This window comes from Anastrepha obliqua, chromosome 2 (assembly GCF_027943255.1).
Source record: "Anastrepha obliqua isolate idAnaObli1 chromosome 2, idAnaObli1_1.0, whole genome shotgun sequence".
NCBI lineage: Eukaryota > Metazoa > Arthropoda > Insecta > Diptera > Tephritidae > Anastrepha > Anastrepha obliqua.
In genome coordinates, this window is record NC_072893.1 from 32,349,719 (window position 1) to 32,366,491 (window position 16,773).

At 39.2% G+C, this 16,773-nt stretch overlaps 1 protein-coding gene across 1 annotated transcript in view; it reads left to right on the plus strand.

The window, feature by feature from the left end:
- The first annotated feature begins 1,591 nt into the window (after nt 1–1,591).
- LOC129237095 (solute carrier family 41 member 2) overlaps nt 1,592–16,773 on the plus strand; it is a 127,069-nt gene continuing 111,887 nt past the window's right edge. Inside the window, exons 1-2 of the mRNA XM_054871515.1 lie at nt 1,592–1,740; nt 2,425–2,642. Coding sequence (XP_054727490.1) covers nt 2,558–2,642 — 85 coding nt within the window. The 5' untranslated portion in view covers nt 1,592–1,740; nt 2,425–2,557. The remainder of the gene's footprint in view (nt 1,741–2,424; nt 2,643–16,773) is intronic.

Genomic DNA, 16,773 nt, shown 5'->3' on the forward strand with positions numbered 1-16,773 from the left:
GTGACCACCTTTTGCCTTGACTATGGTCTTGAGATGGTCCAGAAACGAATCGCAAGCTGCCCGAAAGTGACTCGCAGGTATTTTAGTCCATATGCGGACAATAGCTTTTGCCAGCGCCTCGAGACTGGTGAATCTTTTAGTTCGGACCTTGCTCTCAAAGAGAATAATCCATCGGATTCGCGGCTGGTGAATTTGACAGCCATTGTGTGGACGTTATAAAGTTCAAAATGTTGTTTTTTAGCCATTCTTGGTTCACTCGAGCTTTGTGAGACGGTGCCGAGTCCTGTTGAAACGTCCATGGTCCGCCACCGAAATGTTTGTCTGCCCACGACTTCAAAGCAACCTCCAGAATACTTTCATGATAATATTTCGCATTTACCTTGACGCCAGGCTCGATGAAAACAATTGGAGAGCGCCCATCTGCGGTTACAGCGGCCCAACCATTATCTGTGCTGGATGCTGCTTCCTTAAATTCCCATATCAAATAAACCCTATCGTTTTGGGAGTGAGATCATGCGCCTTTTGGATCTTGTAAGGCTTGACTTTTAGATCATTTTTCAGTATGCGGCGGATGCTATGGTTAGATATTTTCAGTTAATTCGCCATTTGATTGACACTGCGTTGGGGCTTTCGCTCAAGTCGCTGCTTCACTTTTTAACCATTTCACGTGACGTTGCAATCTTTTGATGATCACCTCCATGACGGTTCGCGTTGCTACCAATATCATTGTAACGAGTAATGGTCCTATAAGCACAAACTTCATTTACTTTAAGGTGTTCGAGCTCACGAATAATCGCTGGTTGTGATTTTCAAGCCAAATATAATGCAATCACACTATTACGTTTGAAATCCTTGCTGATTTTCTTTTATGGCGCTTACTCTCGGCAAGTGTTAGTCAATTAACAGACAGCTGATGCCCGTGCATCATTTGCGCGAGCGGTTTGAAGTTGGTTACACTGCGAGTGCCGGACTCTATACTTCCTACACAAATCAACTAGAAACCTCTTGACAAGCAATGCGGAATGAGCTCTAAGAAGGGTGTAATACCAACGAATAATAAAGCCACACAACTTTGCTTATAGCAGCGGGCGATGCTGAGTTCGCAGGAAAAACTTTGCGCTCAACAGTTGGCGGTCGGTAGCATTTAACGCATGCGTATTCGCTCCATGGCAGCATCAGTCTGGGTATGCAATAACCGCACCTCGTACTCTGATACGCATGTATATACATATCTAATGCATACCAATGTATTGAAGTGTGTGCATACTTACTTTAGAACCAGTACCAAAAAATATTCCGAACGTGTCTGCAGAAACTCGTGAGCTTGACGCTTTGAGAGCTAATAAGGCGGCTTGTTTAAGCATACATACTCGTGTGTGTGCCAGTATGCACTTAGGTGTATTCCTACTTATGTTTGTATGTATGAATTTCAATTAAATTATTATTTGAATTGTTGGGAACACTGAAACAAGATTACAAAAACAGCTGTGAATGTCGAGTAATGGAATAAACCTGTCAAAATTCAAAATTCGAATGTATCGCATGTGTGTACATATGTACATACATACAAACATATTTGGCTACAAAACTACACAAATAAAAATGTGTGTTGAGGAAAATGAAGAAATTAAAATTTACTCGCAACTCTTTCGCTAAATTCTATAAATGTGAAGCTCGACTTGAGACACCTTTTAACTGAGACACCCACTGCACAACTTCAAATATTGGAATTGGAATATTGTTAGTCGGGCGTGCAAACTGTGATGTGACGGTTTAAAATTGGTAGTGCTGCCGTCGGTGCCATCAAGCGGTTCGCTCATCGATTTACCTTTGGCGTGCGAGCGCAATAAACGCGCGCAGTATACACTCACACTTACGGCAAGCGATCTTACCACATTCGGTCTCAGATATACATATTCACATAGGCTGCAAGCAATTATTCAATTCAAAATTCAACACAAAACAAAAGGAAAAATGCCTTAGAATATACATATGTATGCCTGAACGTGCATGTAACAATGATATACATATACATACTTATACACATCTACAAAACATTTTTACTAATACGAGAAAAATTAAAAAAAAAATAAAATAAAAAGAAAACAGCTAAAACGCAAAAGCTATAAAAAATAATATAACCCATCAGTGATATATAATATAGTTATTGCAGTTATTGCAAATCTTATAAACACGCACACACACTTACACACGCAAGTTAGTTATTAACAAATTCTATAGCAAATTCGCATTTGTTTGTGGCTTGGGTGTCAGCAAACGCGATCGGATTGTCACTGGAATATAACGCCATATCGAACTATTTCGCGGTGCGCGTACCTTTTGTTCATAATTTAGTGCCAATGAAATTCTTTTGCATAATTTAATTTTGAATTTACTTTGCCAAATAGTTTTTGTTTTATTTAGCCAGTAAAATGTAGTGTGCAAGAAGAAGAGAAAAGCAAATGTGAAGCGAAATTTCAGAAAGACGCTTTTAACCTCCCGCAAGTTTACTATTATTATTGGGGGTCAAAGCGCAGACGTCAAAAGTGTTTCGGAAATGAGTGCATTTAGAAATTTCGAAGTCTTCTGCTTTAACAAGCAATCAGCGCGTGGCTATATGCCGCTTGGCTCAAGCGATGAAGGTAAAGTGAAACTTCTTTTTTCATAATTATTTATATTATGTGTGCGCATACCTACGTATAATGCAATTGCAGTAATAGATTATTGATGCAAAAATTATGGGTTCTTCATCCCCAGAGATTTCCTGTGATGCGTAAGAATAAAAAAGTCTTGGGGGAAATTGTATTTTGTGCTGCTTAAAATTGCTTATTTCCTGATATTCCTTATCGTTTTAGTGCTACAAAAAATGCTTTAAGTCTGCAAATTTGAAATGTTAACAAATTTTACATTATTTTTGGTCAGTCTAATGTGAATGACAGAAATAAAGGTGACACAGAGACTAAGTTCTTGTACATAGAAACTCCACAAATCTGAGTCCATGGGCTTTATTGAAATTAATTTTACTAAATATTCGCTAAAATTCTGAGTATTTATACTTAGAAATATTATTTCCCGAAACTAAGCTGTGCCTTGCGTCATCCGCCCCATGAAGAATTAAGTGAAATATTAACTTTTGCGTAACAGAAGTGAATGTAGTACTAAAACAGCTGCGTGTCGTTAATTGATTGTTGAGTTACTGCCCTACCATAACACCATTTGCAACATAACATAGCTGCAGCAAGCAGAGCTGAATATAGTAAACATAGCAAACTAACTATCTTATGTTTAGTTATGAGTTTATGTTTACGTATTTGTATTGTATTGAGACCGGATCGCCATTTTCAATATCTTTTGCTTCTACATTTTCAATAAACTTTCTAAATTTCTATATTGTATTTTTTCTTAGTTCCATAATATACCAATGCTCCACACAGCGCTTCATATAACATAACACAGCATAGCATAACACGCAGTAGGATGTGGAAAGAAACAAAACTTAGAATAACAGTCAAAATATGTCATATCCTAACAGAACATAGCATCACAAAACATAACCTGGTAGCATACGAAAACTAACAAAACATAGAATAAAATGAAAACATAACAGAACTTAGCATAACAATACATAGCATGATTAAACATAACATAGCATAACAAAACATAACATGACTAAACATAACTTAGCATAACAAAATATAATATAATATAAACAACAAAAATGTTATTAAAATTAAAGTAGAATGAAACATTTGCTCTAAAGCGAGACGTCATCCACTCACTTTCCTACTTAATAATTTCTCTTCAGTAACTCTCCGTACAAAACACAAATTATTAAAAGTCTGGACCCTGTAGTACGGCACTTGAAGTGTAAGCAATTAAAAAGGCCATAAATTTAGTTTGAAAAATTTCTTTTATTCACTTCAAAGTAAAAAGGTGTGAGAATAATACAAAATTAAGAATCAATTTACTTTTGCTCGATATGACCACCTTTTGCCTCGACTATGGTCTTGAGACGGTCCAGAAACGAATCGCAAGCTGCCCGAATGTGGCTTGCAGGTATTTTGGCCCACTCGCGGACAATAGCTCTTTTCAGTGCCTCGAGATTGGTGAATCTTCTCATTCGGACCTTGCTCTCCAAAATAGCCCAAAGAGAATAATCCATCGAATTCGTGTTTGGTGAATTTGACAGCCATTGTGTGGATGTTATGAAGTTCTAAACGTTGTTTTTTAGCCATTCTTGGTTCACTCGACCTTTATGAGATGGTACCGAGTCCTGTTGAAACGTCCATGGTCTGCCACAGAAATGTTTGTCTGCCCACGGCTTTAGAGCAAGCTCCAGAATACTTTCCCTATAATATTTCGCATTTACCTTGACGCCAGGCTCGATGAAAACGATTGGAGAGCACTCATCTGCGGTTACAGCGGCTCAAACCATTACCTGTGGCGGCTGCTGCCTCCTTAAATTCCTATATCAAATAAACCCTATCGTTTTGGGAGTTTACGAATTGCTCAAATTGAAAAATTTTGTCGTTAGAAAACACAATGTTCAGAAATTGACCACTTCCGGCCAAGCCAAGCAACTCCTTCGCTCTCTCAATTCTGACTTGTCGCTGCTTTGGTGTGAGATCATGCGCCTTTTGGATCTTATAAGTCTTAACGATCATTTTTCAGTATGCAGCGGATGCTACGGTTAGATATTTTCAGTTAATTCGCCATTTGATTGACACTTCGCCGGAGATTTCGCTCAAGTCACTTCTTCACTTTTTAACCATTTCACGTGACGTTGTAGTCTTTTGATGACCACCTCCATGACGTTTCGAGATGCTACTAGTATCATTGTAACTAGTAATGGTGCGATTAAGAAAAACTTTATTTACTTTAAGGTGTTCGAGCTCACCAACAATCGCTGGTTGTGATTTTCCAGCCAAATATAATGCAATCACTATTACAGCGTTTGAAATCCATTACTGATTTTCCTTTCGGGTTTCTCAGCAAAATGCTTCCGCGCGCTTTTAAACAATACTCGGGACTGTCATTTAGCCAAAGCCAACTAACAGACAGCTGATGCCTGTGCAGTTTGAAGTTCGTTGCACTTCGAGTGCCGGACCCTATATATTTTAACTTATACATAATCAATCAACTATGATAGATTCCCAGTTTTGGCCTTCAGCTATTGTGAAAAACGAAATTGAGCGAGTAACTTTGGCGGTCATCTCATTGGGGACCTGCCAGTAGAATTTTGTCCGCTCATTTCACACGTATTCACAAAGACGAATTGAATACTGACGGTGTCGTATTCCCTAAACAGTTACTTTATTTTTCGCGATTTTTACAAGTCTGACGTCAGGCTCCTTACCAATACAAAACAAACAAAAGGAGGAGAAATTACATGTTTGCGAAAATTCAGTGAATGGCTGTGATTTGTGACATGTAAAGTAAACAAACTAATGAAAACGAAGTGCCGCGTTAAATTATTATAGACCACGAAGAATTCTATCAGTCTTGCTATTAGACATTTGTACCCAACCCTTCTCCTTTCCAGCTAATGCCTAGAATTAAGTTATTTGAATTACTTTTATTTCACTGCATAGGAAGCTATTTACTGAAGTTCTGTTGGTTATCTCTCAGGATTATTCAGCAAAGAGCCTCAATTTTACTTTCATTTTGTTCATCTTGTCACACATTAATGTTATTGTTTACCACATATTAATGCATTGTATATTGCGTTTTTGAGTGTCACCTGTCAATACTTGTGTATAGAAGTGGCTCAACGAAAAATTGCAATCAATATTATTACTTCGTGATAAGAAACTGGTAATACCCTCCTACCTACGAGTTTATACTAGTATATGTAGATAAGTAAATATGTAGGTATGTACATATGTCTTTGGCTGAGCTGTCAGGTATTAACATGATAACTCTATTTACGTTAATTTTTTGTTCTGTTTACTATCTTTAAGTACTTTGAGTAAAATTTTCATTCGAAGATCTTAAATGAGATATTTTTTTATTCTAGTTTGGTTTCTTCGCGTATTGTGTGTTCTAATAAACAAAATTTTTGAATAGCCCTCCAGGAAGAAGTGATTTTGAAGCTATTTTTAAATGTGATATGTGTATGGTATATTCGTTCTTAATGTTTATTGCAATTAGTAAGGCATTTGTCAACATTTTCCATGAAAATGAAATCTAATCAGTTCAACCGCTTTGCAAACACTCAATATCCGTATAAAAGTACGAGTTGTTATGAAAACAAAATAATTACGTTGTTGATTAAAATTAATGCACTATATTTGTCAATATAAAGTATGCATCAAACCAATCAGAAAAGCTTACAGTTATCACTCGGTTGGGTTTATGACCTTTTAAAACGCAGATATGCGATACTACAGTGCGTTTAATAACTGCAGCATACATAATTTTAATACCTTTTTCTATCAAAATATAGCTCAAAAACCAAGGTCAATCTGCTAAGGGTGATAGCACTTGAGCAACAACCACATTTACACATATTTTTTGGTGGTAAAATTGGATTTCAATGTCAACATTTCCATTATTATTATTATTTTTTTTTCCTTGTACACTCCTCTCGGGAGCATAGGACCTCGATAAGACATTTGTTTTGTGTTGGTTATGTTAATCTATTTGCTTTCTGACAGGGTAGGTGATTATCCTGCCGCTATTTCCATTAGTAAATGAAGCTCCTTCTCCTTCCATTTGGAGGCGGTACAAAATTTTAGATCCCTCCATTTGTGGAAAAACATCAAGACGCAAACCACAAATAGGAAGAGCTCGACCAAACATCAAATACGAGGGGTGCCTTTTATATGTCGGGATTAGAGAACAGAAACAAACAAACAAATTTTAATCATCGAAAATCACTTTATTGTTTTTCAAAATATTCTCCATGAAGATCTATACATGCATGAAGATCTTGCATGCGTTTGAACCAATTGTCGAAGCACTTTTGCCACTCTGAATGAGGTACCTGCAAAACATGCAATCTGAATGCCGCTACCGCTTCTTCAGGTGTCGAAAAACGTTGACCTCTCAGTTTATTTTTTACGTACGGGAATAAAAAGAAGTCATTCGGTGCCAAGTCAGGGCTATACGGCAGATGAACCATTAATTCGATATTTTGGGTGCTCAAAAATGCAGTTGTTTGAGCCGATGTGTGAGAGCTCGTATTGTCCTGGTGAAGAGTGATCCGTCTTTGGCGATTGGTTTTCCTAATTTCTTGGAAGACAACTGGAAAACAAATGGTTGTGTACCACTCAGAATTTACTGTTCTGCGTTGTTGTAGTGGTACGGTTGCGACATGTCCAGTTTTTCCGAAATAACAGGCGACCATTTGCTTGGAAGTGCTTCGTGAGCGAACAACTTTTGTTGGATTTGGCTCATCTTGAAATACTCGTACAGTCGACTGCTGTTTACTTTCGTTGTTTGTTTCATCTGTCACGATGTCATAGACGTGTTTCAAAGCCCCGCGATCGTATTTTTTGAGCATTTCCTTCGACCAATCGACACGAGCCTTTTTTTGAGCGATTGACAAATTGTTGGATCCCACAACGCGAACAAATTTTTTTGACAGTCAAATGTTTATGCAATATTGAATGTATGCTGGCCCCACTAATGCCTAAGATTGTCTCAATCTCACGATAGGTCACATGATGATCTTGCAATATCAGTTCGCGCACAGCATCAATGGTTTTCGGAACAACAACTGATTTTGGACGACCTTCACGAAATTCGTCTTGGAGTGAACTACTGAATTCACCATACCATCGATAAACACTGGTCCTTGATGGAGCTTCATCGCCAAAAAATTAATTAAGTTCATCCATGCAATGTTGCTGAATTAATCCACGTCGAAAGTTGTAAAAAATAATCGCACGAAAATGTTCACGATTTAATTCCATTTTTGGACAGAGATGAATCTTTTAAGTTACTGTAAACAACACAAATAGCGCTGGTATTTCAAAACGTTCTGAGTACGTAAAAGCCAAAAAATGTCAAGCTTTGCGATACAGCTGTCAGTTGCCAGATTGCAACACCAGGGTTGCCAAATCCCGACATATAAAAGGCACCCCTCGTAAAGGGTGTAAGCGTCAATTATACAGGGTGCACACGGTAGTTGCACATACATATGTGGCTATAACTTCTCGAAATCATGACTTTCCTTATGCTCTTTAAGAAATGAAGAGACATGCAGTCGGCGTCGCTATAACTGCAAATCACACCGATTTAAAAAATCTCAATTTTCTTAAGTGCGCCCGTTCATTCATTCCATAAAACATTAGAAACGTTCTGACACCGTCCGATCTACAGAATTTATTCCATAAGTGCAAGCGATGACGAGGACCCTTCAAAATCGTGGAGAGTGTTTGTGAGGGAGCTTAATGTTTCTGAGTGTCGTATCCGTCGAGTTGTTCATGAAGATCTCCTGTATAAAGGCTACGTTGTGCGCAGAAGACAGTTTATGTCGCAGCAAATACGAAAAACGCCTTCTAAACTGCTTGAAATTTAAAAAAGTTCTATCAAAATTTCAAACCTTTTATCCATTGTGCAGTTTGTGGAATTTATTTTAATTTGCACAACGTTTGAAATTTGCATTTATATGGTTTTTGTAGGTAGGTAGGTAGGTAGGTTGGTAGGTGAAATGGTTTAGTAGCAATCCCCAAGTAGCACTAAAGCGCCTTCTTGATATCATTTCGATATCTCCAACGGTCAGATACCTACAACCAACCAGAGCTGTGATGTAATGGAGAAGGTTGATAGGATTTGGGTTGGAGCACTGCTCCAGGCTATCGAAGAATGGTGCATCCAGTGACCTTATTCGTCTAGCTGCGAAGCACGGATATTTACAGAGAAAGTGCTCTACAGTCTCCTTCTCTTAAAGGTCCACACACCTTCTGTCAGCAAAAGGTCTCCATTCGAATCATTGCGAACCCGACTTACTTGACTTGCTTACAGAGGCGGATAGCACTGAGCATTTTCTCTGCGAGTGTACTGCCTTTGTTAGAACAATGCTACGAATTGTGGCATCCCATGTCAGGAGTATGAGTAAAATTTGTTCTCTCACACTGGAGCATATTTTCAGATATGCCAAAGAATCTGGAAAATTCTCACATAGCTGTCTCTGTCTAGTTCTATCCTATCTCTTTCTCTCAGGGTTGAAAGTCTAGGACGAAAGGACGAAGAGAAGTGATCTATCCTTTCCTCACCCCTTTTATTTTCCAGTGCTTTGATTACAATGGGCTTTTTAGTTTGAGTGTTTTAGGAGTTATCATTCTCTCGGTGTTTCTTGGCTCGCTCTTTTTCGAATTTCAATAGCTAAGTTCTTCAATTATTGTCGGTTGGACTTTCAGAACTTCCAGTTCACCAGCCAATTATAGGACATAGAAGGCATCAAATTGCTGGAAAATGTGAATATTTGCTTTTCTATTTAATTTAATAATCCTCATTCTTAAAATCGTTTCAAGCCCTATTAAAAAAAAGCAAAAATCGAGTTTATTATACGTTTCGGTAGTTTTGGCGTAGACTTTACTGTAAATACTCGTATTATACCCGTATTTTAGATAAATAAGTTTTACAGTCCAATTTGGCATTTTCATTAGTACGCAGAAAATGAGCATCCGGTGAAACTTTGCTCTAACGAACCTCATTACCGTTTGTTTGGGAGAACTTCTCTTTTTCTGAAGTTTTTCAAACGAAAATGCTGCACAAATACGACAGATACAACAACAAAAATTTGAGTATAGAGAGCTCTAGTGGCGCTCACCCACTGTATGATAACTGAAAGCAATTAATTAGAGTTCCGTTATGAAGAGCCTCTACGAAGTGAAATGATCATGAAATGAAATATCCTCTACAAGACGTGTAATGAATGGGTGACAATGTTTATTTTTTATTTGTAATTGTAATTTTGAGAAAAAATATAAAAAACTTCCGAGCCGAAGGAATTTTATTCAAATTTATTTAGATTTTATTTTAGCACATGCGTGCATATATGAATGTAACGACTATTTGCCCAACCCCATTAACTTCGTCGTATCTACTATAGGTTTCAACTGCAAGTGCATATTTATGATTTTCTTTTCCACCGAATTGTAAACCTTGATAAGCGGCAATTACTTTATCGGTTAATAAAAATTTCACCGTAAAAACAGTTGAGGTCATTAAGACGCTTTAACACAAAGCTTTACATATATATACAGTGGACGTCCGGTATAATGAACTTTCGGAATAACAAAAATTATCTCACTGATGTTTCTATATTATGAACGCTAATAAATTGTTGTATTCGATATAACGAAGCTGTTTATGTTTTAAGCTTAACCTTGGCGTCTTTTGCTGGTTGGTTGGTTGGTTGGTTGGTTAAAGTGGTGATTCTTCCAGAATCCAACTAGCGCTTCCGCGCCATTTTGTTGCCACATCCTCGTTGCCAACTTTTTGAACGGTTTTTTACAGCATAACTATATCCAGTCTGTGCGGTTAAGGAACCTTATTAGGTTGTTAACGTCTGAGCCAGATAGTTGTTCGAGATTCTCGAACAGCGGTTGGCCCAGGGTTAACATTCTGTCCTTCCATAGGGCAGGGCATTCACAGAGGAAATGGAAGATTGTCTCCTTTTTCTCCGGTTGTTTACAACTGTGACAGTATGTATTGTGAGGGATACCCATTTTGGCTGCTTGTTCTCCGATAGACCAAAAGCCAGTTATGACTGCCGTTAGTCTCCAGGCGTCCCGTCGTTTCATTCTTATTAATGCCGACGATTGCTTGAGGTTGTAGGTGGGCCATAACGTTCTGCTAATTTTGCATTTCGTCTGAACTTTCCACCTACCCTCAGCGATTCGGAGGTATTTTTGGGAAAGTGTGCTCTTGACTGCACCTAATGGTGTGAGTACCGATTCTGCAAGAGCGTTATTCATGGCAGATCCCACTTTTGCCAGTTCATTTGCTTTTTCGTTACCTTCAATGTTCCGATGTCCCGGGACCCAGATTAAGGTAACTTTATGGTTTTCACTCAAGATGGTGAGGCTATTCCTACTTTGTTCCACCACTTTAGAGGTTGTTGTGGCCGAACCCAGTGCCTGGATTGCAGCTTGGCTATCCGAGAGAATAGCGATATTACCCTTAAAAGAGAAATCTGCGATTAGTAGCCTACAAGCTTCCCCAATCGCCAGTACTTCCGCCTGGAAGACACTGCTGGTATTAGAGAGACGCACAGACTTCTCAATTTTAAGTATGTGAGAATTTATACCAGCTCCAACACCGCAGCCCATTTTACTTCCATCCGTATAGACTGTAGTGTCGAAGTTGTTTAGAGAGAATCCCTTATTCCATTCCTCCTTAGTTGGAAAGAGAGTGGCAAAATTCCTATTGAAAGTTACCGTCGGGACGATGTAGTCAGTCCTCACTGGGGTTAACTGAGTTTGTCGCAATAATAGACTAGCATGACCATAAGTTTTTTCTCGCCAACGACCCGCTTCGTTTAACCTAAATGCACTCATGGTTGCCGTCTTCTTAATATGTAGGTCTATTGGAATAACGTGTGTCAGTGCATTGAGAGCCTCTCTAGGACATGATCTGATTGCACCGACCGTTATTGCACATGCTGATCTTTGTATTCGAGCCTTCCACCAAACTACCGAACCATACGATAGAATAGGTCGTATAACCGTCTTATACAGCCATACATACATTATACATACATTATGCTTAGGTTGAAGACCCCAACTTCTTCCAAGCATACGTTTACAGGCATATAAAGCAATTTCTGCCTTCCTTACCCGTTCTTCAACATTTAATTTCCAGCTTAGTTTGGAGTCCAGAATTACCCCTAAGTACTTTGCGCTGGGTGATAGTGAGAGAGTTTGTCCGTTAATATTTGGTAGGGTAAAAGGTGGTACCTTATATCTGGTGGTGAAAATCATAAGCTCTGTTTTACGTGGGTTTAAACATAGGCCACAGCCTGTGGCCCAAGAGTTAAGCTCGCCTAATGCCCTTTGGATGATCCCACTGATCGTATTAGGACACAGTCTTGACGCCATTAACACCACATCATCAGCGTACGCCACCGCTTGTACCCCACCTCTATTAAGTTTTATTAAGACTTTGCTAATAAGGCATAACCAGAGAAGTGGAGGCAGAACTCCCCCCTGTGGGGTGCCTCTGTGGACCTTCTTGGTTATACTGATATTACCCATATTAGCTTTGATGATCCTGGTTTCTAGCATAGAGATGAACCAATTACTGATGCAATTGTCCACCTCTAAGTCTATCAACGCCCGTTGGATCGCATCTGTACTAACATTGTTAAAGGCGCCTTCTATATCCAAGAATGCCGCCATGGTATAATGTTTGTTCTCTAGAGAGCCCTCTATTGTTCGGATTACCTCGTGAAGCGCTGTCTCCGTAGATTTGCCTTTAAGGTACGCATGTTGTGCAGTAGATATACCAGAGCTCTCCAAAGAGCTTCTAAGAATATATCCAAAAGTCTTTCAAAGGTTTTTAACAGGAAAGACGAAAGACTGATTGACCTATAGTCCTTCGCTGATTCATGTCCCCTCCTGCCTATTTTTGGAATGAAGACGACCTTGACTAGTTTCCAACTATCTGGAATATGACCTAGGTTTAAACACGCTTTAAAAATTTCCTCTAGCCATGGTAGGATACAGTCCAAGGTTTCCTGTAACATCTTTGGGATGATCCCATCTGGCCCCGGAGATTTAAAAGGTGAAAAAAATTTGATTGCCCATGCAACTTTCTCCTTTGTAATTATTTCTTTTGCAAGGTGCTGTGGATTATATTGGCTCCGCCTGATACTTCCCCTCCCACTTTCGTGGACGCTGCACCCCGGGAAATGCGTGTTTAGCAGAAGTTCTAGCGATTCCTCTGTCGTAGCTGTCCAAGTACCATCAGGCTTCTTGACCCAAGAAGCCATTGAATGATCTTTGGACAGAACACGGCTAAGCCTGGCAGAATCCCTGGTGGATTCGATTGACGAACAGAATTCGCTCCAGCTCTCTTTCTTGGCGGCCCTAATTGCCTTCTTGTACTGTCTCCGACTGTCTTTGTACAATTGCCAATTTCCTGTCGAGTAGCTGAGGTTAAACGTTGATCTAGATTTTTCCCTTAGTTTTGAGAGCTCACTGCTCCACCAAGGGGGATGGGATTTTTTACTAAATTTTATGGGGCAGGACGTTTTGTAGGCCCTACTAAATGCGTCCTTTTCAGAAAACAAAAAAAAATCTTCGTTAAGCCAACTGTAGTTTAACTGCTGAAAATATGTATGGACGTAGTTTGTTTTAGCTACAAAACACCATTGACTTTGAATGTTCCAAAGTATTTTTTTCGTGCGAGGGGCAATGACAAATCGAAAGCGTTTATCATTCGCAACTAAATTGAAGATTTTGAACGATTTCACCAAAGCATCTTCAGTTAAGGGCATATCCGCGAATTATGGAGATCCAAAGAAAGCAAAAAATTGTTTAGAAAAATGTGTTCCCTGTTCCTTGGAAGAAATCGCAATGCAGAAAAGCTTAGAAAAAAAATTGGCGGGTACACTTCTGTTAGGTTTTGACCGAGCTCTTCCGCTGTTCCACAAAAAGAGGGACTTACATGTAACAGCTGTATACAGCTTTAAGCCGACTCCGAACGGCAAATGGTTTTTTGTGAGGAGTTTTTTCTTGGCAGAATACACGCGAAGGTTTGCCATTGCCTGCCGAGGGGCGACCGTTATTCGAAAAAACTTCTTCTAACATTTTGGTGTATCATGCACGGAGATTGGAACCTTCTTCTTCTTCTTCTTCTTAGTTGGCGCTATAACCGCTTACGCGATTTTGGCCGAGTTTAACAAAGCGCGCCAGTCGTTTCTTTCTCGTGCTAACCGGCGCCAGTTGGGCACACCAAGTGAGTCCAAGTCCTTCTCCACCTGATCTTGCCAACGCAGAGGAGGCCTTCCTCTTCCTCTGCTACCACCAGCTGGTACCGCATCGAATACTTTCAGAGCCGGAACGCTTGTATCCATTTGAACGATATGACCCAGCCAACGTAGCCGCTGGATCTTTATTCGCTGCGCTATGTCTATGTCGTCGTAAAGCTCATACAGCTCATCGTTCCATCGTCTGCGATATTCGCCGTTGCCAACGTGCAAAGGTCCAAAAATCTCTTTCTCTCAAACACTCCAAGCGTCGCTTCATCGGATGTTGTCATCGTCCAAGCTTCTGCGCCATACGTTAGAACGGGCATGATGAGAGCCTTGTAGAGTGTTAGTTTTGTTCGTTGAGAGAGGACTTTACTGCTCAGTTGCCTACTTAGTCCAAAGTAGTACTTGTTGGCAAGAGAGATTCTGCGCTGGATTTCAAGGCTGACATTGCTATCGGTGTTAATGCTGGTTTTTAAATACACGAATTATAACTGTCAACAGTGACGTGGGTGCCGATACGCGAGCGCGCCGACTGTTTGTTTGAAGACAGGAGGTACTTCGTTTTTTCCTCGTTCTCCACCAGACCCATTCGCTTTGCTTCTTTATCCAGTTTGGAGAAGGCAGAACTAACAGCGCGACTGTTCAGACCGATGATGTCAATATTATCGGCATACGCTAACAATTGTACGCTCTTATAAAATATTGTGACTGAGCGATTAAGTTCTGCGGCTCTTACGATGTTCTCCAACATCAGGTTAAAGAAGTCACACGACAGTGAGTCACTCTGTCTGAAACCTCGTTTGGTATCAAACGGCTCGGAGAGGTCCTTCCCAATTCTGACGGCGCTGCTGGTGTTGAGCAACATCATCTTGCATAGCAGTATTAGTTTTGCGGGGATACCAAATTCAGACATCCCTACATACAAGTAACTCCTTTCCGTACTGTCGAATGCGGCCTTGAAGTCGACGAGAAGATGGTGTGTTCGAACCTACGCACTCCCGAATGGTAGCCACTTATCAACCCATTCGGCTACGGCGACCGATAGACGGAAGGAGAAAAGCTCAAAAACTGTAAAAAGGCAGACGCGGATCGAAGATTTTTTCCGTAAGAAATACATAAAATGTCCAATTTTTGTTGTCTTTGAATTCAAGACAACCTATACATTTTTTTTAAGTAATGCATTTACTTATTTAATTGAAAAGATTATTGTGTGTAAAAAACAGTTACTCGATTGAACGAATTTTTCGATTTTACGAATTAAGCGCACAACATAAGATTCATTATATTGGATGACCACTGTATATGTTTTACATGCAGAACTTTACATTTATGGACAATTTTAAAAAAGTTAAGTCATAATTTACTAGCTGAAATAATGTCCATGTAGGCATTAAAAATGAATAAATTTTTTTATATTGAAATGAAGTATTTAGTATCAGTGACCTTCAGTCAATATTCGAATTTATTACTTTTCACGTAGCTGTAAATTTTGACTTAAATTTTTTTTTATTGTTTTTGTTTAATCGACTGGTGCCTAAAAATTTAAAAGTTCCCATATTTTATGTTTGAACACATGTCAACGTCGAAAGCACCTAATAATTCCTCAAACCTTCAACTGCCTCCACTCGAGTACATAGAAATATGTTTAATGTCATTGATATACCACTTGAAATGCAACAAAATACAGTAACGAATAGCCACTTGTAGATAACATTGCAGTAAATGCGCCACTGTTGTTGTGATGTCAACAAAGCATTTGGGCCTCAGGTGGGGTAAATGTAAACAAATATTATTAATATTATGAACAGTCACGTTTTGACTGGGAAAGTGTTTGCCTAGACTTATTGGATGACTTCCCTTCAACTAGTCCACTTGAATGTTAAACAAACATAGGAATTACACTGGAATTGGAAAAGAGAGAATTTAAAGTGGAGAAATTTAGGAAGCACTTGTATGTTTCTTGTTGTGCGTCGCAATGCGTCGTTGCCAATAGGACGACGGCATGGAATTCCCCAGTCATATCCCGCGGCACGTGCCCAATGTACTTATTGTTTGGAATTAAATGACAAATCTTTAGGAATTATGTGGATCTGCTTGGCATACCCACAAATACGTATGTAGCTTGGAGTTATATTGGGTTGGCAACTAAGTAATAGCGGATTTCATTTATAGATGGCTTCAGTTAAATTTTTAGGTTTGCAGACGTAGTATAAATGTAAAACACATTTTGTTATTTGATAGGTGGAAATTCAGCTGTCAACCAGTAAAAAAAAGTTTTTTGATCGGTTGTGTAGTTTTCGTTTGGCGTTCGTTGAAAAATGGAACATTTTCTACATATTTCGCTTTTTTATTTCCGCAAAGGGAAAACCGTATCGCAAGCTCATAAAAAGTTATGTACTGTTTATGGTGAACGGCTTAAAAGAACGGCAGTGTCAAAATTGTTTTGCCAAATTTCGTTCTGGTGATTTTTCACTCAAAGATGAAAAACGCTCTGGTCGTCCAGCTGAAGTTTATCAACGTAATAATCGATTCGGATCGTAACAGTACAACACGTTAGATTGCAGAGAGGCTTCATGTACCACATCCATGCATTGAAAATCACTTAAAACAACTTGGCTATGTTCAAAAACTCGATGCATGGGTTCCTCACGAGCTGAAAAATACGCATTAACAGCTGCGATTTGCTAAAGAAACGTAATGAAAATGATCCATTTTTAAACCGGCTGGCGATGGAAAATGGGTTCTTTACCAAAATATCAAGCGGAAAAGATCGTGGAGCAGGCCAGGTGAACCAACTCAAACAACATCTAAAGCTGATATTCATCAAGAGAAGGTTTTGTTATCAG